General features: G+C 43.4%; 3 protein-coding genes across 3 annotated transcripts; all 3 read right to left on the bottom strand.

The window, feature by feature from the left end:
- Window positions 1–569: 569 nt before the first annotated feature.
- Window positions 570–4,445, bottom strand: LOC136414687 (beta-mannosidase-like). Its single transcript, XM_066398854.1, has 10 exons — window positions 4,241–4,445; window positions 4,036–4,182; window positions 3,467–3,615; window positions 3,060–3,418; window positions 2,741–3,003; window positions 2,517–2,690; window positions 1,416–2,258; window positions 1,139–1,356; window positions 886–1,086; window positions 570–835 (listed from the first exon to the last, which is right to left on the bottom strand). The coding sequence occupies exons 1-10, from the start codon at window positions 4,353–4,355 to the stop codon at window positions 605–607; spliced, it is 2,700 nt and encodes an 899-aa protein (XP_066254951.1). The 5' UTR covers window positions 4,356–4,445; the 3' UTR covers window positions 570–604.
- A 137-nt stretch (window positions 4,446–4,582) lies between these two features.
- Window positions 4,583–8,568, bottom strand: LOC136414686 (beta-mannosidase-like). The gene is made up of 10 exons (XM_066398853.1): window positions 8,443–8,568; window positions 8,247–8,393; window positions 7,827–7,975; window positions 7,418–7,779; window positions 7,104–7,366; window positions 6,881–7,054; window positions 5,815–6,660; window positions 5,490–5,707; window positions 5,248–5,439; window positions 4,583–5,195 (listed from the first exon to the last, which is right to left on the bottom strand). The coding sequence occupies exons 1-10, from the start codon at window positions 8,558–8,560 to the stop codon at window positions 4,959–4,961; spliced, it is 2,706 nt and encodes a 901-aa protein (XP_066254950.1). The 5' UTR covers window positions 8,561–8,568; the 3' UTR covers window positions 4,583–4,958.
- A 557-nt stretch (window positions 8,569–9,125) lies between these two features.
- LOC136414772 (uncharacterized) lies at window positions 9,126–12,100 on the bottom strand. Its single transcript, XM_066398957.1, has 9 exons — window positions 11,917–12,100; window positions 11,347–11,866; window positions 11,017–11,158; window positions 10,722–10,968; window positions 10,501–10,662; window positions 10,259–10,450; window positions 10,118–10,211; window positions 9,947–10,067; window positions 9,126–9,888 (listed from the first exon to the last, which is right to left on the bottom strand). The coding sequence occupies exons 1-9, from the start codon at window positions 11,960–11,962 to the stop codon at window positions 9,739–9,741; spliced, it is 1,674 nt and encodes a 557-aa protein (XP_066255054.1). The 5' UTR covers window positions 11,963–12,100; the 3' UTR covers window positions 9,126–9,738.
- Window positions 12,101–21,847: the final 9,747 nt, after the last annotated feature.

Genomic DNA, 21,847 nt, shown 5'->3' with positions numbered 1-21,847 from the left:
AGTAATGCCTTTTTTCACTCGTTCATGAAGTGTTCTCTTGAGCCTCAAATTGGTTCCTTTGCAGGTTAAAATGACGTCTTAAACGGTTCTTTACGGATCCAAACTTAAATCTATTTGAATCATCACTCTTTAGGTTATTAATCTTCTAATAAGTATTTTAATTGTCATTAAATGAAACTAGACCATCAAGGTGGCCATTTTGAATAACAATTGTGTCATTTAAATCGTCGGTGGCGCCACTAGTCAGTCCCGCGCAAACGTTGGGTTTGTTGTTCAAATATTCGTCCAAAAAAAGCTCTTAATTTCGTTATAAATCGCGATAAGAAACTTCGAAAGTGCCGAAATCGGTTCCAAAAAGTGTCTCCTTGACTCACACATCGAATTTGTGGGGTGAGTAATCATTTTATTTCTGTATAAAGCGTGTTTCCTTGTATCTCAAGCGGAGCCCCCCTTATTGCTCAAAATGGCACCTCACGGTTTTTTTTTTTGTTGAATCATACCTAATTAAAGCCTTGTAAAGCGCACAAATTTAGTAACTGCCAAAATATTCATAGAATTATACCTTTTTACATTTATTCAAAAATTTTAACTTAACAAACTAAGTTCAATGAGAATCTTGCAAATGGGTTACAGTCAAAGCTGCTTTAAGGTCTTCAAGGGTGGTGTCCTGTTCACTTTTGAACGTCACCTCCCTTTTCGCTTCAATTTGTAAGAATCCATTCTCCGAGAAAGTTCCAATGATCTCATGGGAGTCTAGCCAGACAAAGAGGGCAACATTGCTCGAGTTCAGTGTAATGTCATAAACGTTGCCGCTTGCTTTCGTCACTGATTCGATCTGGAACGTAACAGTGAGCTCACAGAATCATTGAGGATGTTGGCAAGTACCTTGATGGTGGCATTCCCCAATTTTGAGTCCTTGAGTTTGCCAGGGAAAACATAGTTCTCAGGGCTGATGGCAACATTGTCTATCTTAGAGGCGTTTTTTTGGATCACCAAATGGAAGAAGCATGAGGTGCTGTCGCACTTAGCCTCACTGAGGTAGTCATCAACTTCTAGTGTCTGGAAGAGCTCAGAGGCACTAGCACTCTAAGACATATTCGGTACAAATTAAGCAGCAATCATATGACAGTATAGATACCAAGTTGAGAGAAGTGCGTTCCTCCACTAGAGGCTTGAAGTCAGGACTGTCATACCTATACACTCTGACAACAGCACTGACATCCTCCACAGGGGTCAGTTGGTCATTTACTGTGTAGATTTGCAGCTGGCGGGCAGAGTTGATATGACCAGTGATGATGATGCTGGCAAAGAAGTCTTTGGCAAAGTAGTGCAGCATCTTCCAACGTCCAGTGTAATCTGAGATTGATTTGACAGTTAAAAGTATAAAAAAATTTTCAAAAACACCAAGATCTCACCAATACTAGACCAAGTAGGTGCCACCCATACATCATTCAATTGCCAATAGAGGGCGCCCATGGTGTACCCTTTACCGTCCTCAGTCTGGTAACTCCTGTACCTCCTGTAGTGCTCAGTTTCCACTTTAACAGCCTGGGAGGTGTAGACCTGAGACAAGTAAATAAAAACACTGTTGTGTGTTTCGCTGCTAGAGTTGGGAAGATGCAAATTCTCCGCGATGAGCAGCGCTATTTCTCCATTTCCCTCAGGATGGTGCTGTCTCCACCCCATGAACCTCCCAGTAATGCTCAAGTCATCAGTGGCATTGGTAGCTTCACTCAACCACGAGTCTTCAAAGGGTAGAGATTGATACCCATACTCGGAGCAGAAACGCGGTATCGGATATATGTTGGAGTTCCACGAGTCTAGAATGTAGTTATAGTAGTGCACGTCGCCCCAGTATTGGTTGCCAGGGCTGCTTCCCACCCATCCTTCGCTCTCGGTCAATTTGCCATTGGTAGGGCTGGAGCTGATGAACACCCCTTTACCACCGGAGATTCTGTCAAATTCGGTTTTGATGGTGTCGATGTAAAGGGCGACGTAGTCCTTCTTATAGGTTTCAAACAAGTCTTGCGTCTGGTACCAGTTGTCCGCTAAAACGCCCTCGTTTTCGTTGTTACCGGAGAAGACCACGATGCTGGGGTGGTAGTAAAGGCGTTTGACGTTGTGATTCACCTCCGCGGCGACGTTGCTTAAGTAATATTCGTTGGCGGGATAAAGGGCGCACGCGAACATAAAATCTTGCCAGATCATGATTCCCAGCTCGTCAGCCACTTCGTAGAAGTAGTCCGATTCATAGACACCTGAAGAGTGAAAGAAAGTTTAGTATAATTTTTGTGAAGGAGAAGGTAATCACTTTTTTGGGGGCGTTACGCTCCTTGCCGATTGTTACTACAAAACGTACATGGTATGTAAGATAATTGCACTAAATTTAGTACATTTTAGTTTTGAGCTCATTTTGGTTTTTCAAATGCAAAACACGACTTCAGGTATACAAAAATAGGGATTTGTTGCAAAAATAATTGTACTACATTTAGTACAATTCTTTAAAGCCTACTCACCCCCTCCCCATACGCGAAGCATGTTCATGTTGACGTCCTTGGCGCTCTGCAACAATTTCCTGATATTCTGCCGGTCCTGCCCGTATTCGGGCAAGATGTTGATGGGAATTTCATTGGAACCCTTAATGAAGATCGGCTCCCCGTTGATCTTGAAGTACCAAGTCATCCCGGTATCTGAAAAAAACACTCTCGCCACGTTGCTAGCTTGTGTCGTTTTTACTTACCCAAAGGTTCTTCCACTAGTTCCACGAATCTGAGGCCGGTTTTGATTTTTTTGCTGGAAACTGACTGATCGAGGGCGCTGGTGAAGGTAACTACGGTCTGGTACAGGGGCTGATCTCCGAAACCATTGGGCCACCAAAAGTCCATTAAGCCCTTGTCCACGGAGAGCGAGACGGATTTCACTATTTCGTTGTGGTCATTGAGTTTTTCCCTCACATCAAAGTCCTTTTCAATGGCTTGGTTGTCTTTCACGTAAATTTTGGCACTGAAATAACATACTAGATAATGCAAGCATTAACTGCATCCACAGTGAAAGCTCACTTCAGGTTTCCCGTTAAGAGTTTTTCTTTATTGGGCACAAAATAAGTGTCAATGACCACCAAGTAGTTTTCCCCATCGGGATCTTCTTCCACTCGAGTCACCATATGCTCAATGGCAGCATCATCAAAAGCTTGCAAATAAACGGGCTTCCAAATGCCCATGGAAGGGAATGATGGGCCCCAGTCCCAGGCGAAGGAGGCCTGCATCTTCCTGACCATGTTAATGTGGCACTGTCCATGGTACTCATCTGGGGGGCACTCGTAAGGGATGCGGTACTTCTTCAGTTGCTCAGTGTTGATGTTGTTGCCCACTTCAGGGGCGTTTTGGAACCTCAGTTTGATGGTGTTGTTACTTTCGGCCTAAAAAACTTCATTAAAAGGCGCAGAGGGGGTTGTCTGATCGGCTACCGTGAGGATGTCTTTGACGTCGAAACTGTAGCGCACGAACATGTTCTGGGTGGACCCGATTAAGACATTGTTGAGCTCGATGTCGGCGAAAGTGTCCACTCCATCGAAGACCAGATTTATGTGTTCGTAGTCAAGGAGGCCTTCGTCAACTGTAAACAATTGCAAATTAATTTTTTTTTGGAGGAATATTTTGCAATAACATGAAAAAGCAAAAGAAATGGGTACGGCGTGTTGTCAATAACGAATTTTTTCTGCAAAAAAAATCGTAAGCGTTACCTTCTCCAAGCAAAACGTGGCAACAGCGTATCGAGATCAACAGTAAATTAAAAACGTTACTTTGAATGGACTTTAAAGCGTTTCCCAACCAATCAATTGGGCCGGAATATGACAAAATTCCTCCATGTTTATTTACAATTCGCACAGCATTCCAAGTGGCAGAAGGTGTTATGCATTGTTGCCACGTCAATTATTCATCGTTTTCCTCACAAAAACTTCAGTATTGCCTTTTATCTCGGCCTTTATCAAAGGATTCTTCAGTCTAAAAATCAATAACAAAATAATGCGCTTACTGGTGAAGTTCAGGGCGTAAATCCAGTTGATGGTTCCCACCCATGAGGTGTCGTTGTCGTGGTAAAAAGTGAAGATATTTTCGAGGATATTCAAGTTCATCATATCGCTATAGATCCCCCCGGGCACAGTTCCAAGAAACTCATTATCTGAAACCCCCCCAAAACTGTCATCAACAACAGCTCTGCCACCAAATTAAAGACTTACTGTATTTGTTTTCCATGACGACCCAGGTTCCATCCAGACTCTGATTTGTGCTGGATTTGGCCTGGATCGAGGCCCAAATGGTTGTTAAGAAGCAAAACGCGCTAACCAGCTTCATAGCTGAGTAGAGGGTCACTAACTACTGAGTCTAAAAATGAAACAAAAGTTCTTAAATTGGTCGTTAATTAAATTACTTAAGCATCGAGATTATTTTAAGTGTTTTGTAATCAGTGTCGTTGTGAAGAAAGTAGAAAATAATTTGGGTGTAGCGTGGCCGATGAGGCGCTTTTGAGGCTACTCTAAGTTGAAAACAAACCACTTCGGAGTTTGAAAATACAGGCCTTATCAGGTGTTTATTGCTGCGGTCAACAACCATTGTTTTCAGCTATTATCTAATAACTCAAGTGTATTTTCGTATGGTATAGCCTCTTTATTTAATCAAAACCAAATTACGTCAATGATTAGGAATTGCATGATAAGGAAGTTTCAACAAGTCCCTCGTATAGGCACGAAAACGGTGGCACCATCTAGTAGAGCGGCCGTCAACTGCAGTTCATGACGCGCGTCGCTACAAGGGAGCTTCGAAAAGTATTTATATGGAAATCAGCCTCTAGAGCTGCATCGAAGATTTTTCGAAGACATAAAAGATTCCAAAACTAAAATAAAAGGTTTTTTTGTTTCGATACGTAATAGTTAATTATGACTACAAAATTGACAAAAATTATTCCCATTTTGGATCCTTCAGATGCGTCACTGACAGCGCCATTTTGACGTCATCAAGGGTGGTATCCTGGTCACTCTTAAACGTCACGATCTTTTTCTCTTCAATTTGTAAAAATCCGTTTTGCGAGAAAGTCCCGATTATCTCCTGAGAGTCTAGCCAAACAAAGAGAGCAATATTGTTCGAAGTCACTGTGACGTTATAGAACTTAGGGCTAGATTGCGTCACTGACTCAATCTGAAATACGTTATAGTGATGTCATATGATTATTGGAATCGATGCTAAATACCTTGACAGTAGCATCCCCTAATTTGGACTCTTTGAGCTTGCCCGGGAAGACATAGTTCTCAGGGGTGATGGCAACATCAGTCGTGTTCTCTCGGACGACCAAATAGAAGAAGCAGGAGGTGCTATCGCACTTTGCCTCAGTTAGGTAGTCGTCGACTTCTAGAGTCTGGACGAGCTCAGAGGCGCTGGCATTCTGAGACATTCAGGTCAGATTAGTAAGTAGTCGAATGATATCATAAATACCAAGTTGAGGGAAATGCGGTCCTCCAGCAGAGGCGTGAAGTCAGGGTTGTCATATTTGTACACGCTGATCACCGCGGTGACGCTGTTTACAGGACCAAGTTTGTCGTTGACAGTGTAAATTTGCAGTTGACGGTCAGAGTTAATGTGACCCGTAATGATGACGTTGGCGAAGAAATCTTTGGCGAAATAGTGCAGCATTTTCCACCGCCCAGTGTAATCTGAGATCAATTTGATGGTCATTTTTATGGTCAAATGTTGCTTGTCCCCATACAGATGTTTGGTAAAAAATTGTACTATACTTATATAGTACAATTATCACACTCACCGATACTGGACCATGTTGGCGCCACCCAAACATCATTTAGCTGCCAATAGAGGGCGCCCATAGTCAACCCCTTCCCATCTTCTGTGAGATAACTCCTGTATCTTCTATAGTGCTCAGTCTCCACTTTGATGCCCTGTGAGGCATACACCTCTGACATGTAAATAAAGGCGCTTGTGTAGATGTTGCTCTGCGCGTCTGGAAGATTTAAATTGTGCGAAAGCAGCACCGCCATCTGGTTGTTGCCCGTGTCATGATGCTGTCGCCAATCCATGAATGTACCATTGATGTTCAGGTCTGTGGTGGTGTTGGTAGCGTCGCTCAACCATGACGCTTCAAAAGGTAGAGATTGGTACCCGTATTCGGAGCAGAAACGTGGAATTGGAAAATTGTTGGAATCCCACGGGTCCTTAGAGTAGTCATAGTGATGGACATCACCCCAGTATTGATTGCCGGGGCTGCTTCCCACCCATCCTTCGCTTCTGGTCAAGTTGCCGTTAGAAGGGCTGGAGCTGACAAACAGCCCTTCCCCTCCGGAAATTCTGTCAAACTCAGCTTTAATGGTGTCAATGTAGAGGGCGACGTAATCGTTCTTGTAGGTGTCAAACAACTCCCCGTCGGTGTCGAACCTGTTATCGGCCAAAATTATCTCGTTTTCGTTGTTGCCGGCGTAGATCACGATGCTGGGGTGGTAGTAAAGGCGTTTGACGTTGTGATTCACCTCCGCGGCGACGTTGCTTAAGTAATATTCGTTGGTGGGATAAAGGGCGCACGCGAACATAAAATCTTGCCAGATCATGATTCCCAGCTCGTCGGCTACTTCATAGAAATAGTCCGATTCGTAGACGCCTTAAGGGAAAATTGTACTCGGTTCAATACAACAAAGTAATCTAGCACGGTTGTACTAGATTTAGTACATTTTGTGTAATCGAAAAATCGTAATTGTAGAAATTTTAGGTACGTTTTGCAAAGCGATATACTTAATCGTTTACTTTAATTGTATAAAATAGCAATTTGTTGAAGAAAATAATTGTACTAAATTTAGTACATTTTTTATAAACTTGCTTACCCCCTCCCCACACACGCAGCATATTCATATTAACGTCTTTGGCGCTCTGCAATAAATTCCTGATTTTCTGCCTGTTCTGCCCATATTCAGGCAAGATATTAATGGGAATTTCGTTGGACCCTTTAGCGAATATCGGCTCTCCATTTACCTTCAAGTAAAAGGTGGCCCCAGTGTCTGAAACAAAACACTAGCGTCGTGTTTCTGAGCCTGAGGCTAACTTTACCCAGTGGTTTCTCCACTAGTTCCACGAATCTGAATCCAGTTTTGATTTTTTTACTGGAAATTGAGTTGTCCAGAGAGCTGGTGAAAGCAACTACGATCTCGTAGAGGGATTGATTGCCATAGCCATTAGGCCACCACAAATCTACGAGGGATTTTTCAATGAAAAGAGAAACAGATTTTAGGATTTCTCCATGCTCATTGGCTGTCTCCTGCACCTCAAAGCTCTTGGAGACGATTTTCGCATCTTTCATATGAATCGTCGCACTAAAATTGATTATTGAAGGGTTTGTCGATGAGAAGGATTGTTAAAGTTACTTCAGAGTTCCAGTGAGGGATTTATTCTTATTAGGTACGAAGTAAGTGTCGATGATCAATAAGTAGCTCTCATTGTCTTCTAGATTTTTTTCCATTCGAGTTATTACGTGCTCAATGGCACCATCGTCAAAGGCTTGTAGATAAACAGGCTTCCAGATACCCATGGAGGGGAACGAAGGGCCCCAGTCCCATGAATATGAGGCCTGCATCTTGCGCATCATATTAATGTGACAGTCTCCTCTGTACGAATCAGGAGGGCACTCCAAAGGAATGAGGTACCTTTTCAGCTGCTCTGTGTTGAGTTTGTTGCCTACTTCTATAGAGTTTTGGAACCATATTCTGACAGTATTGTTGCCTTTAGACTAAAAAGCGCCATTAAATGGTGTATAGAGGGGGTTGTGTGGGGTACCTTGAGGATGTTCTTTACGTCAAAACTGTAGCGAATGAACATGTTTTGAGTGGAACCGATTGAGACATTGTTGAGCTGGATGTCGGCGAAAGTGTCCACTCCGTCGAAAACCAGATTGACGTGTTCATAATCAAGGAGACCTTCGTCAACTACACACAATTGCAAATAAACTTTTTTTGAGAAAAACTTAGGAATAACTTGAGAAAACAAAAGAAATAAGTACGGCGTGCTATCAAGAAAGAAATTTTTGTGCAAAGAAAATCATCAGAGTTACTACGTTAAGGAAAATGTGGCAATACTGCCACAAGTTAAAAAATCTCGAGCATTCCTTATGTTCGAAAGCAATTGAAACTAACTTATCTAATCCCTTCTTAACGATGATTTGAGCATAAAATGTCGATCACAAAACCACGCACTTACTAGTGAAATTCAAGGCATAAGTCCAGTTATTGGTCCCCACCCATTTGGTATCGTTGTCATGGTAAAACGTAAAAATATCGTCAATGATTTTCAAGTCCATCATGTCGCTGTAAATCCCTCCAGGTACTGTAGCTGGGAACTCATAATCTAAAATTCCAAGATTGGCCCAAATTTTAGAACTAAATTGAGGACATACAATATTCCTTTTCCGCGCCAAACCACGTTCCATCCAGGCTCTGACTTACGCTGGATTTGGCTTGGATCGAAGCCCAAAAAGCCGCGAAGCAGCAGAGGCAGCTAACCGTCTTCATCATAGCCAGATATTAACATTACTGAACTTTGATTATTGAACGAAATCTTTTAAATTGCGTTGTTGATCACTCTCTAAATCTATAGATTATTTCAAGTGTTTAACATAATTTTTAATCTGACATTGACGTTCAGTTTGAACGCGAGAGTTTTTGAATGCAAACTATACATAATGAATCACTCCAAAACGGATTTTGTGCTTTAAACCGAAAAAACCGATCTATACTATTTGCTACATCTTCTGAATGCGGCTATTGTCCACCGGTTATTATTTTAAAAACCTGAAAGTGTGTTTTTTTGTCTTAAATCATTAGCTACTTAAGAAAATCAGTAAATAACTCTTTACAATTCAAAGACTATCGAGCAAGTTGGCAAATAGTCGTTTTAGATGCTCCCTTGTAAGCTCGGGTTCAAGTTTGCGTTGGCGCCATCTAGAGACGCGCAGATAAATCCTGCCACAGTGCTCAATTGTTTGGTTTAGCCAGGTTGAAGTGTCAGTCAAAACGTACGTGGTGCTGCTATACGAGGGATGACTTGAAAATTATTGCAATCTCCAATAAAACTGCGTCATGGAAAAAAGTTTTATATTCAAAAATATTAATAAGAAAAATAATAATTATCGTTACGGCTAAATCTACAAAATAACCAACAAGGTATAGTTTTACATTAAGTAATTTTCCACATTTCTAAGGGCCGGGTCAATGTCTAGGGGAGTCTCATTTCAAGTCCCCGTTTTCACGATACCCCGAAAACTCGGAAATTAAAACAAAAAACTCGCGGGAACACTGTCACCGCGCTACGAGTTACAATAGACAACACTGCAGACATTTCAAGGAAAATAACATTTTAAGGCACTAGAGAAAAACGAATTTTAGCTTCGAAAAAGTTACTAAACGAGTCAAAATTTTGAGATGTTACAATGAAGTGGTGGAGGAAGGGGGCTAGTAATATCATATAAAATTTTTGAAAAAATGGAAAAAGGAGCAATTTCCATAAATTATCCAATGTCACCTTTAAGGTTCGACAATCCCCCTACCAACATCACGACCAAATGATGAATGGGTATTTTCACCCAATGAACAATATTATTTTAAAGACACAATTTTCTCCAACGACTTTCCACACAATCCACGACGACTTTAACGGAAATCCTCCTCTGAACGTTTGCACAACATTCCATCGCTCAATATTGAGTTCTTTTTGCAGTGCAGCGCTTCACGTGCACCTCGTAGTCAGTGTTGAATGGTATGACCGTATCGCAGACTTCACAAGCTATCCTTTTGGACTGCGCTGTTTGCGGGAAGAGGTCTTCGCCGCATGTAGAAGCGTGTTCCTACGGAAAAAACATATTTTAAAGATCAAATAAACGAATATATTTAAAGCAATTTTACCTCAATATCTTTCTGAGGGAACGACTGGGAGCAGAGGGGGCAAATCGGCATGTCTTGGTCCTCCTTGAAGCTGCTCAAAGCCTCAGATTTGTTACTATTATTGTTATTGTTGTTCAGAGTTCTAGACAAATATTGTAACAAGAAAAACAGCCTGTAGTTTGCCTAACATACCTGGCCTTAGTATTAGTCCGAGTCCCATTTGCAAGCCGAGAGCTGCCAGCACACTCGTCCAGCCTCTTTGTGCTTATACTCAGAGGTTCCACAGCTGCAATAATCCAAGTTAGTGAAGAAAATACTTTGTGCCGCGTATACCTTTCTTCTTTGAGGGGCGTATGGCCTTCCTAGCAGTCGGAATAGGGGGCACAACCCTCCGTCTGTCCTCATCCACATTGATAATTTCCTCACATGGGTCCTCTTCAATACTTTGAGGTTCAATTGTTAGGGAATCTTTGAACTCATAAATCTCCTTTTTCTTTTTCTTGAGTTTCTCAAATTCCTGTAAACCTGAACTGGGACTATTATTACAGCTTTAAATAGCGTATTTGTTAACATACCGGCGGCTACGAGAGAGCCTGAACGACTTCTTTTGGGGGTGTCTTGAAATAAAGAGCTCCGTGACATGACTCCATCATTTGAAAGTGCTATCTTGGCTCCTTTATTCACGCGATAGGTCTTGGGAGTTACTAAAGGGCTGTTGACTAGTTTTTCGAAATCATCTGTTGAACAATTACAGTAAAATTGCAGCTAAGATCTTAAATAACTCCAGAAAATTCACCTCGGAATTGCTCTACTGGCTCAGTTTGACTGCTATCCGGAGACTCACTCCGTCTGGACTTTTCAAGCCACAAATTGTTGTTATTAATAGTAGAGTCGTTCCGTTTTAATGTTGCAAGCTTTTTCTCTTTTGTAATGGTCTTATTTTTACTGGACCCCCAATCATTGTCCAGTATTTTGGAGCGCTTGGAACCCCCTTGTAGATGCTCCCACCCTTCAGAACTAGCATCATCACACTCATTATAAACCTAAGAAGGATCAATGACTAACAGTTTCATAAGAGACTTATAGTAAACCTTGCGCTTGGTAAGACGCCCTGAGCGGCTGATATAGGTTTCTGTGCCCATGCTTTCCTCTTCTCTCAGAGAGGGATCGAAGGCTGGAACTTGCTCCGTGATCTTGATGGGTTTACACTTGGGGGCCATATTCGGAGACAACCTTTATAATGAGAAATTGGAAAAAAATCTGAGAATATGAAGTGTTGTTATTGGTCTAAAAAAGTAAACAAACTTAAATCTTTAAGTGACAACAGGCAACAGCAGTTAATTATAGTAATAACAAGTATAGTACAGTAATATTGAGTGAGATTTTGCCATATTACATGCTAATGCCATAATCTATTTTACCTCGAGTAATATTTGTGCAACTTTGCAACAGCTACATGATGCTCGTACCACATTTTAATCCTCTCTGTACTACTTGCCATCAAATAATCCTTGCTGTTCTGAATGTTCACAAATTGGGGCTCATAATATATAACCTTCAAAGGAACATCCTCACATTTGGGCATTTTGTTATAGTCAATCTTGTCTGCCTCCACATCCATTGCTTTTCCTCCTGTATCTTTTTCATTATTATTGGATTCTTCTCTAAGCATTTTCTGCTTAACAGTCTTGGCAAGCATGTCCTGGCTAAAAGCTTCAAGAGAGTCTTCGTCCACAGCAGCAATGCATCTCTTTCTCTTTGAGGAAGGTGCTATAGACTCAGATTTGTTGATAGCCTCTTGTAGTTCAATGGCGCTGTCATTGACGCTTTTTTCCGCTTGCAAGGAACCTTCTTTTCGGTGGGAGGTTACAGAGTTTTTTATCGCTTTGTAGTACTGCTTTAGGAGGTGATCTGGGAGGTCTGCGTCACCTAAGTTGGCCTCTACAAAGGGGCGGTTTTGAAGGCGTTGAAGGAGGGCTGGACAGGCTTACCTTTAACACATTTTACCATCTCAGCCCTGGGCGGCATCCGCTCCATGATAGAAGGTGGAGGTTACAGATTTACATGGAAAATTGAGAAAATAAGGGGGATTTGAGGTTTTTGAGAATAGCTTTAGTAAGGTTAGTTTTGTCTTGTGACAATCGCTCGTTTTGGCGCTTAGCTTAAATAAATCAGGCTGATGAGGGCTATAACCATCCTTTTCTTTCTTGTGTTGAATTTCTCCTCGGTTAGTCAATCCGCTAATGGTTCATTGCAAAACATTACAGAAATATCTCCCTGGTTTTAAGGAGCTTCAGATATTGGATCAAAGAGGGCGCCAGAGGCTGTTTGTGGAATGCAATATTTAATGTTTTTTATATGGATTTTTAAGGCTACTTTTTACTGCATTGAGAAATTTTTGCGTTAGTGACGATGTCTGAGATGGTCCTAAGTGTTTTTAAAAGCACTAGGAAGAGCCTCAATAGTTTCAGTTGGGGTCAAAGCGAGGACCCCTTTTTAAGATTTTTTTTGAGTGTGTGTACTTACAAGAATGGTTTACGGTCATTGGTAAACGGTCAAAACTTGTCTGAAGCAGTTTTGTTGCTTTGTGCCTGAATTTTGCACCAAATTTCGGATAATTTTGAAGTTTTATTTTGCTTAAAATGGGGAGAATATTAAACCGACGATTGATGGACTACAGAATGATTAAGGCCTGACGAGAATCGAGCTTTAATATAATAAATATATATAGGAGATTTAGTAGTTCATAAGTTTTAATGTTATGGTATTAGAGCTAGTAATAAGATATTGACAAGCAAATTGACAAAACCATCTTTGGGATAAAACACTGTTGAACGAGGTTACTAGTACCGCCGCCACTGGATGTCTATGTATCGGGGAATCCCCGTTTGAATTGGAATATCTCCCCAGAACTAAAAGAAAAAGGTAAGAAGAAAATATAGACAGTTGAGATATGGAAGGGCGGAGGTGCGGTCGATTAGTAGTAAATTTGTTACTTTGTCTTTTTATATTTCGTTAATAAATTAACATTTATTGCATATACATTTTCTCAGAAAATAAGCAATAAGGATTTTTTTAACATTTTGGTGCATGAGCTTAAGAAGAAATTTTATTTTACTTTGGCATAACGGATAGTAGGTGTCATGGAACGAAGGGGGAAGTCAGATAAATTGGACTATTAAAGCTTTTTGACGCATTTTAAGGGTTTATTTACCAAGTTTTGTCCACGGAAATTCCTCAATCTTCACTGAAAAGTGAAACAGCTCCGTAAACGGAGTGGGAAATCCTTCGAAAAGGGCAAGAAAATCCACTTATCCACCCGCTGACCGGCACCATTTGCGAAGCAGTTTCCCCCAATTTCCTGCATTTGAACGCTTCATTTGCCCTTACTGGCGAGTTTTCTCGCTTATTTGACTCAGTTTTTCTTTACAATTCAGTAAGAAATTGGATTTAAAACTTGGAAGTCGACGTTGCAAAAATAGCAACGCGCCATTGGTCAAATATTGTGATGTCATAGGGTAACAGTTTCGTCTTATTGGCCGAATTTTTGGGTTAATTTTGACAAGTGGTTACAGAGGGTGTCAGTGACGAAGTCTGTTTAATTTGTTTATTTTTGAGAAATTCCTGATTTTCTGGTGAATGTTTAAACAAATCCAGAAATTGAGTAAACTTCCTTTAGGCTCTCTAAGGACATTCATTTCGGTGAAACATCAATCTTTTTGTGGGTCGAAATAGATGAATAATAATCGGAATTTCTGTATCTTTTCAGGGTTCAATTGAAGAAATGTTGAACGCGGGTGATGGCAGTCAAACCAGGAGACAATTTACCCCCACTCAAAAAGCAGTTTTAGGTGAGTTCCATTTTCAGTCTTTTTAAGCGTAGGAGGGATCCCACTTTTCATATCAATCATTTTGTGCATTGATGGGCCCCCTTTAACCAAACAACCCCCCGAGGCTTCCAAACACGAAGCATAGCGTTCGGGTGGGTGATGCTTGACTGATGATGCACTGGAAATTAATCCCCCCCTCGAGGGCAGCGCCGCTCGGGCCTGGATTAAGCCTCGCCGTAAAAGCAAAAATTGAAATTTCCCCTCTGTTTCGAGATTTATCTTTCTAGTTACAATAATTCAAGGCACCTCTCCCGTTGGTTTCTTATGGGACCAAATCTTGGCTTATTCCTTTGCCCAGACAGGCGTGCTTAATTTACCTCGATTGTTGGTAGCATTCAATTAAATCCGCAAAGTTCAAGACGAAGAGAGCAGGAACAACTCCCATTAGCCCCATTACCCATGCCCGGTTAAGCACCTATTCTCTGAAATTTCATAAACCACCCGGAGGCGAGTTTCATGCACTGTTACAAAATCCCTCCTGTTTGCCTTTCCCTGTGATACTTTACCGAGAACAAAAGGGCATCCCATCATTCCCATCTAAAACTGTCACATTTCTTTTCGGGAACCCTTTTGTCCGTTTCGAAAACACACACACACATAGCCCTTGGGGCTTCCTGGCCGAAGCGGGGAAGTAAGCCGGAGGGGCCCCGCCTCGGCCAATGGGGCGCAAGCCCTTGAGACACGCCCAGCCCGCGGCGAAGCCCGAGGGGATGCCTGGGAACGAGGCAGGGCCGGATTCGTGTGTATGCGCCTTGGAAAGGTGGGCCCGGGGCGGTCATGCGGGGCCGCCACACGCGACTCTTCGCCGCGGGGGTGGTAGCCGAGAAAGCGGGTATGTCGCCTCCTTCTCGTTTCGCAAGAAACCAGTTCGGCCCCGCTTCTCCTTTTTTTTCGCCTTCGAGATTTATCGAGTTGCCGGTTGGGCAGAGATGATATCGACGGGTCTCGCATATAGGCCCCTCGAGCTCGTTACTGCAGTGGTTTATGTATTGGTACCGGAAGGTTCTTGATTGTTTGCAGTTGATTAGGTTCGGCCGACGGTTGCGGCAGCTCGAAATTCTCGCAACAACAACGGAAAAGGCTCCATGTTTTATCGAATGAATTCCATCTCGAAGGAATTCTCGAGCGCTGAGCCCTTTGCAGGGGTTAAGCGACGGTAGCTCAGACTATTCCAGTCCAGTACTTTCGGATTATTTCGTCCGGCAAGATCGGATACCCGCGATTACCCCTCAAAGTCCGAATTTATCTGATCGACATCTGTCGGTTGTTGGTTTAAGGTATGGAATGAAAATTAACCGATTTTTCAATTTACATGGAAATCGTATCACTGATATCTTATTGACAAATCTAGAGAAAAACGTGAAATTTCCGTAACGTGAAATCTGCATATCGAATTAAGCTTGAAATTCCGCCACGGGGATTAACACGAACTCTCCATCAGATCGAATCATCGCGGAAACTTGGAGTTCTGCGTTGTGAACTGATGTGAAATATTCAGAGAGAAAACTTGAAATTTCCTTTCGCCTCGTTATCGGCTCAAATAATAAACTTGAAGTTTGGGTTAACATCACATTTGAATTCGGGTTAACATAACGTGTCAACATGTTGAGCGGCATGTAGTTTTAATGGTTTAAACGAGCATAGTTTCGTTAACGACGAGCTGTTCAATTCTCTGTCTTCGATATACGAAATATTTCGATTTTTTAAACCTGACGCCCTGTATATTACTAAATTAGAGAGAACAAAAAGTTGTTCTATATTCCTGTCCATCGATTTATCTGTACGTTAAGCATCAAAAGCGACATATTTTCACTGAAAAATCTTCCTATTTGAAGCTCAGTGCTATGCCGACATCTCCATCCAATTGTAAGAGGAGCTCGTTGATCATAGATGCAGGCGCCAGGTAACGTTCAAGAAAAACCATGAATTTCGTAGGGTTTTGATGGTTCCCTATGGAGCGCAAACCCTTCAAACTGGTCCTTGCCAGAGACTCCCCCTGAGACCATCTGGCTAACTTACCACCTTAGCCATCTACTGTCATTGAATTAAACGTTACTACTAGTGAGGGCGCTTCGAAATGTAACCAAATCTCCACCTTTTGTTTCGCATTTTGTTCATATGCCAAAATTATCATCACTATTCATGACAGTGTCACTGTCAACTGTCTTCACGTAGGGTCTGACAGCGAACCTGAGTCACGTGTTGGAATTATCATTATCACAATTTGTCTGACGGTCATCAAGCAACAAACGAATAGAACGGAAAACACATCTTCCTCCCCTGTTATAAAATCGCATACATTCGCATATCTCCCGTGGATCACCCCTTTCTACAGGGGGCGCCAAAACCCCCCGCCGAGATACGGATCTGGCATTGTTCAACCGCACGTCTGGGTCCCAATTAACCGCAAACGCTGCCGCCGCCTAATTCGGACAATTTCCCAAAAAACACGTCCCCCTTTCAGCCCCCAGCTCCTCGAAAAAATGGGGCCCCACAGAGATTTACAGCGGGGACATAAATCGGGCCTTAGTTAAGTGCTCCGAGGAACGCGTAATGGACCTGCCCATGTCGTAAATCATGTAATTAAGAAAGAATACGGCTCAGATGATGATGTTATTTCTGGAATGTTCTGGAAGGAAATTCAAGCTACAGAACAAGGGGGGAGTATTTAACGTTGTCCTTCAATTTGCCCGTTCCCACACTGGCTAATCCCGTTACACTAAAAGGATTAAGATAAGACGGAATTAGGGCCGCGCACAAGACCTGTTTGCCCATCGGATCTGTCCCATGCATTATGCATCGATGTTCTTTTATTGAATTCTGGAATATTCCGCACAATGCGAAATATTAATCCGGGCGGCGGTCTCGATGGACCGCGCTCGTTTGTTTTGGGGCCGCCGCAGAGGGTGTTATTACACCACCCCAATTTGCGCCCTTTCGAGGGGTACTTTACCGTGAAATTGTCGTATAAAGGCCACATGTGTGTTCTGCTGTAATCAGTGAATGAGTAATGAGATCGCCCTCGACGATACACTGGGATATAGGGCTTTTTAATAGACCGGAGATTATTGCATTGATTGTCGCTGTTAATTTTGTTGACGTTGAATCGGGTGTTTCAGAAGGGACCATTTTGACCAAGCATCAAAGGCTGGCCAAGTGTCACAGATGAAAGTAACATCCAAGATGCTGTCAAACTGCTTGACGTTTGGTCACGGTATCTGTTGGGCATGTTGTCGTCGCAAATGTTAGAGCTGTCAAATGTAACTGTCAAAGCCGAAGCAGCCACTTTGGTCGGATGTCAAAGTTAAGGCAACCCGTTTAATTGAAAATCTTCCCGTGTCACCGCATTTTCAAATGCGACAATTCCTAGGGCGCCTAGCTTGAAAGACAATTCAGTTGCTGTCTAGGTACCCACAATGGGGCGATATAGTCGCAGGGAAAAATCCAGCCCTATCACCTAATAAGTTAAGAATCTCGTTGATGTGGTTCTTGTTCTTATTTCCTATGCGGTCCGGTCTCCATCAAGCCCCAGTTAATAACCTTCCTCGTCTCTATGACATCCGAAAATTGGTTCGCATTTGAATAATAACGCGCCCCGAAAAAAAGCACCGTACATAATGATAAATTTGGGTGTAGTTCCTGAACCTTATCAATATTCATTGGGGGCGTAACCCATCTGTCCCATCGTAAAAAAAACACCGGGGCCCCAAAACTTTCGACTCTTTCTTGGTCCCCGACGACGTTGTTATATGTTTTAATAATAATCATAACCCCCCGAGAGAGGACGTTGTTTTCGTTGCGCCACCGTCGGTCGTGTCAACCGTCCGCTGGAATCCGGCGGCTCATGCATAAATGCGCATAAATCGCTCTCTCCCACACGCGGAGCAGATCAGGCACGCAACGTCGAGATTTTCCCATAAAAAATATGTACGCGGTTCCCATTATTAGCCCCAAAGGGGCTCCGTGAATTAGCCCCTTTGCTGTACCGAACCGCCCGGGGTAGTCCCGAACCGCAATAAGTAGCCGTCGATTGCGTGGGATCTGATTTTGGATGTGAATACACGACATTCCACGTTCTTTTTACAAATAACGCAAGAGTGTTCGTGGCATTGTACCTATCACTGTCATCGTCACGTGTCACACGTTTAATCCGTGAACAGGAACATTACCCGCAGCGGCGAAATTGAATTTTTCTCCTTTTTTGTTGCGTGTGCTCTAACTCGTATAACGTTCCTTGTTATTTTGCCGATAAAATAAAATTTGATACTGGTACTTTTGCGTATTTCTGTCATTGTCAGCGTCAGTGTCACTGTCAAATCTCACATGTCTCAATCCGTTGACAATGACATCGCTTGCGGCAAACGCGTTGGATGTTTCTCCTTTTTAGAATTGTAAAATTCATGAAAATCGGGGGAAGAGCATTTGAATGACAAGCAGTGACACATCGGCTTATGTCCCTTTTGGTTGGAAAATTCCCGTCTCAGTGACATCACCATACCGATTTTTTTCAACTATGACGCAGAAATTCGGCTCTAAACGTGGCAAATGGCCATTTTTTTTGCTCCAAGTTTGAAGGTAAATGAAAACAAATCTCGTTCTGCATTGTCTTTGCTTCGTGTTTTCCCCCGGATTCCAACAGTGTTAGAATTAAAACCACCCCCCTGCTCTTACATTCTCCATCACACATTCGTCCCCCCAGCGACGTTCCCCAATATTTTCTCTTTCGATCGTCGCATGTACACTCGCAAGGGGGAAATCCCTTCGGCCGCCCGGGGCGTCATCGCCCCGTCGGCGCAGGCTCGGGGGGTATCGAGCGGCGCTGCCTCGGGGGGCGGCCCGTCTCTCTAACCCCCCTCCCCCCTCCTCACGGCCCCTCGGCCCGGTGAAAAGCAGAAGAATTTCGTAAATGCGGCCTGTAATTTAAAAATTACGGCTCCGGTTATCGGCTGCTGCGATCGCGACCTGCATACAGCACACGCTCATCTGCATTCCGCCCTCCCGGTACCACCGAGGGTACCGGCGCGTCGGGCATTTTGCCTCGCTTAAATGCAGGTTTCGACTTTAACGAGCGGTCGTTATTTTTTCAATTACCGCCCACTCGTCTAATGTAAATGGTTCGTTTAGCACGTCGTTACTTCGGTCATTGATTGATTCCGGCCCTCGTTACTCGTCCGAGATTTTTATTATCGAATCTGGGCTCGCATGTGTTTGTGTGGAGCACACTTTCAGCTACGTTTCGGCGAAAAAATCGCATCCGCGGCTCGATTAGTTTCGGAGATAAGTTTTTTTGAAAATCGTCCCGGGACACTGGATCCAAACCCGTCACAGCCCGATCGCGACCTTGATGAATCTCGCACAATCAATACTGTCAGGCTCCTACCGGGTCTTCATATTTCACATTAGCCGAGTCAAGACGTCATCTACCTAGTTTTTATATTAACCGGGTTTGGCACGGATACTAACCGGGTATTGCCCCGATCATTATCCCGGCCTCTACCTTGAAGGCTATCAAATAAGTTAACTTTCAACGGGTCGGTCTTCGTACACGTCAAAGCGTCCAGGCGGTGTGTTAACCGCCCGTTGCTGTGTTAACCGAGTCCAGGTCTCGACCTGTTAAATCCCGGTTAATCGTATTGGTTAAAATGTAACAACGTTTAAAACTCAACGACGCGAAATCGACTGTTTGTAGGTGTGGGTGGTTTCGCTAGCGGCTCCTGAGCGTCTCTGTCTCGTTCCACGAAGTCAAATTGAATTTTCCCAGATTGCAGAGCAGATGTTGGGCCATAGGACTCTGAAAAAATCGTTGCCATGGCTCGTCTCCAGCAGCCGTTGTGATTTTCTAAAAGTCGCACTTTCGGGGCGGTGACACGGGCCGTTCGAGTTTCTTACTCTGAGCGACTCTATTTCGGCCAAGAAGCTGAGGTTCGATGACGAGGCCGACTAGTGCGATTCATAGAGGCTCTCCGGCGGTTAAAACCCCCCTTTCCAGCTCGTGTCTAGCAGGAAGTATGAATATCAGAAAATTGAGTTACCGCATCGGTCGTTCGTAATCGGGCCGTTCCACGCTTTTTGAGTGCAAACGTTTCTCACATGTGTAAGAGCGAGCCGTCACTCAAACAGCCGGGTCGGTTGAGGTCCCGGGCAACAACCGGTTCCACGAGCCGCCCTTCGCGACCTCCCTCCAACTTTCGGAATAATAAAAACTCCGAGATATTATCCGTTTTCGTTGAAAAACCCTGGAGATTTGTCTTTCATTAGGTCCTGTGAGAAGTAGGGGGTGGTCGTGTCTCCAGACTGCCGCAAAATAAATAACCGGGTCTCGAAAGGTGGTGGGGAGAAACGGGGGGAAAGCGGCACGAGAAAATTAAGTTATCCAGTAACGAAGCCCCAGTTATTCCACTCAAGAGCAATATTAAATATTTTTGTGTTTGCTTCTTTCTCCGGACAATATTTAAATAAGCTCCTTTATCCGCGTATTTGCGTAACGAGATTCCCCGCGCCGCGCATCGGGGAAAGATTGTCATTCGGCTCTCTTTTCAGAGCCTCATTAGCATTTACATTAGAGTTTAAAGGGCTTAAAAGTGCGCGCACCCCTTCACTTTAAGGTAATTGATCGCGTGATCCCGTGCTCGGCTTATTTGCACTCCAAACGGATGGAGTTTATAGTTTATCGATCTCCTTTTGTCTCCGGATTATCTTCGGATCGTCAATAGATTCCGCTGTTTAGATGGCTTTTAGCAAATTGGGATGGCCCCAAAGGGGGCCACTCGCAGGGGCAACCTTAAACGGCACAGATGCGAACCCCCAAGAGCACGATTTCCAAACGATTATCACTCCTGCCGGGGATGAGTTAGATTCGCTGATTTGTTGCACCTATATCGCCTCAAATTTTCACTGCGTTATCGGGCCCTGTTTCAGGAAGGCCTCGGACAACTACAGAATCTTGAGATCGCTCCCTCAGACGTTTGGCGTTGAGAGACAGGTGCGGCCTATTGAGGGCATGGACTGCCTATCGGGATACACATTATTTTTGACCCATCTTGTGGTACCTCTTACCGTTCTTCATCGACGAAGTCGATTGAGTGGTGCGGAGAACGGGCACAATGGGATACTGTAGCCTTCAGCGACCACTTCAGATTTTGTCTGGGTATGCACGATGGTCGGGGAAGAGCGAGAAAGCGACCAGGTGCACCAGACTGTATAGATAATGGTGTCGGGTGCTACGGCTCATGGTAGCAAGTCGCCTGTAGTTTTCATCGGACGCAATATGACCGCTCGACGGTACACCCAGGGAGTCTTGACGCGGCATCTTCTACCCTCTCTCAGAACACTCCTCATTCCAGTTTTTCAACGGGATAATGCACGGCCACACGTGGCTCGGGTCACTATGGATTTCTTCCGATAAAACGAAATGAATTTGTTACCTTGGCCAGCCCGATGTCCAGACCTATCACCAATTGAACGTGTCTCAGGTGTTGCGGGTACAAGGTTCCGGTGGACGTGTCCAGGAGTGCATAGGACGAAGCGAAGGACTGACGTTATTAATTTTTTTTTCGGATTTTTTCCAAAAATGATTTAAATCAAATCATTTATACGGGGCGTTCCTCTTTGCATGTCATGTAGTATACGGTTTTTCAGAAACTCACGTTCCGCTCCACAGATAACTTATAGCAATTAATTTTTGCGGCTCTATAGCTCTGAGTCTCGTTCACCAATAGTGGAATTTTCATTATTTAATTATAGAGCAAATTAAAGCTGCTCAGACGAAATAATTGGGCCACGTGCAAATTTGAATATGAGCTGGGATTTGCAATTTTCAAAAAATCATCACTTCTGCCAGAGACGAGCTAGAGCGGTGACTTTTCGCAAGCCGTACGAAATTCAACTGCAGATTTTCGAGCGAGATCAAGGCGCTCAGAAGAGATTTTCTTCGTTTCGACATACGTCCTTCTCTCTTGGGTTCCCAAAGACCCAATTAAAGGTTTAAATGCGGAAAATTACATCCGTCTAACGCCGAAGCGAAAAAAGAGAA

Source organism: Euwallacea similis, chromosome 18 (genome assembly GCF_039881205.1).
Source record: "Euwallacea similis isolate ESF13 chromosome 18, ESF131.1, whole genome shotgun sequence".
In the NCBI taxonomy this organism is placed as follows: Eukaryota; Metazoa; Arthropoda; class Insecta; order Coleoptera; family Curculionidae; genus Euwallacea; species Euwallacea similis.
Note: the sequence above shows the minus strand (reverse complement) of the source record. Positions and strands in the feature narration are given on the sequence as shown.

Excerpts from the sequence above, each read along its gene's own strand:
- LOC136414686 (XM_066398853.1), bottom strand. The coding sequence starts at position 8,560 with ATGATGAAGACGGTTAGCTGCCTCTGCTGCTTCGCGGCTTTTTGGGCT. Across the intron at positions 7,780-7,826 it reads ACGTAAAGAACATCCTCAAG|TCTAAAGGCAACAATACTGT; the intron begins GTACCCCACACA and ends GGCGCTTTTTAG. Across the intron at positions 5,196-5,247 it reads TAGGGGATGCTACTGTCAAG|ATTGAGTCAGTGACGCAATC; the intron begins GTATTTAGCATC and ends AACGTATTTCAG.
- LOC136414772 (XM_066398957.1), bottom strand. The coding sequence starts at position 11,962 with ATGGAGCGGATGCCGCCCAGGGCTGAGATGGTAAAATGTGTTAAAG. Across the intron at positions 11,867-11,916 it reads GATGGTAAAATGTGTTAAAG|AGGCCAACTTAGGTGACGCA; the intron begins GTAAGCCTGTCC and ends GCCCCTTTGTAG. Across the intron at positions 10,451-10,500 it reads AGGCTCTCTCGTAGCCGCCG|GTTTACAGGAATTTGAGAAA; the intron begins GTATGTTAACAA and ends GTCCCAGTTCAG.
- LOC136414687 (XM_066398854.1), bottom strand. The coding sequence starts at position 4,355 with ATGAAGCTGGTTAGCGCGTTTTGCTTCTTAACAACCATTTGGGCCTCG. Across the intron at positions 3,004-3,059 it reads CTCTTAACGGGAAACCTGAA|TGCCAAAATTTACGTGAAAG; the intron begins GTGAGCTTTCAC and ends ATGTTATTTCAG. Across the intron at positions 1,357-1,415 it reads ACCTACTTGGTCTAGTATTG|ATTACACTGGACGTTGGAAG; the intron begins GTGAGATCTTGG and ends AATCAATCTCAG.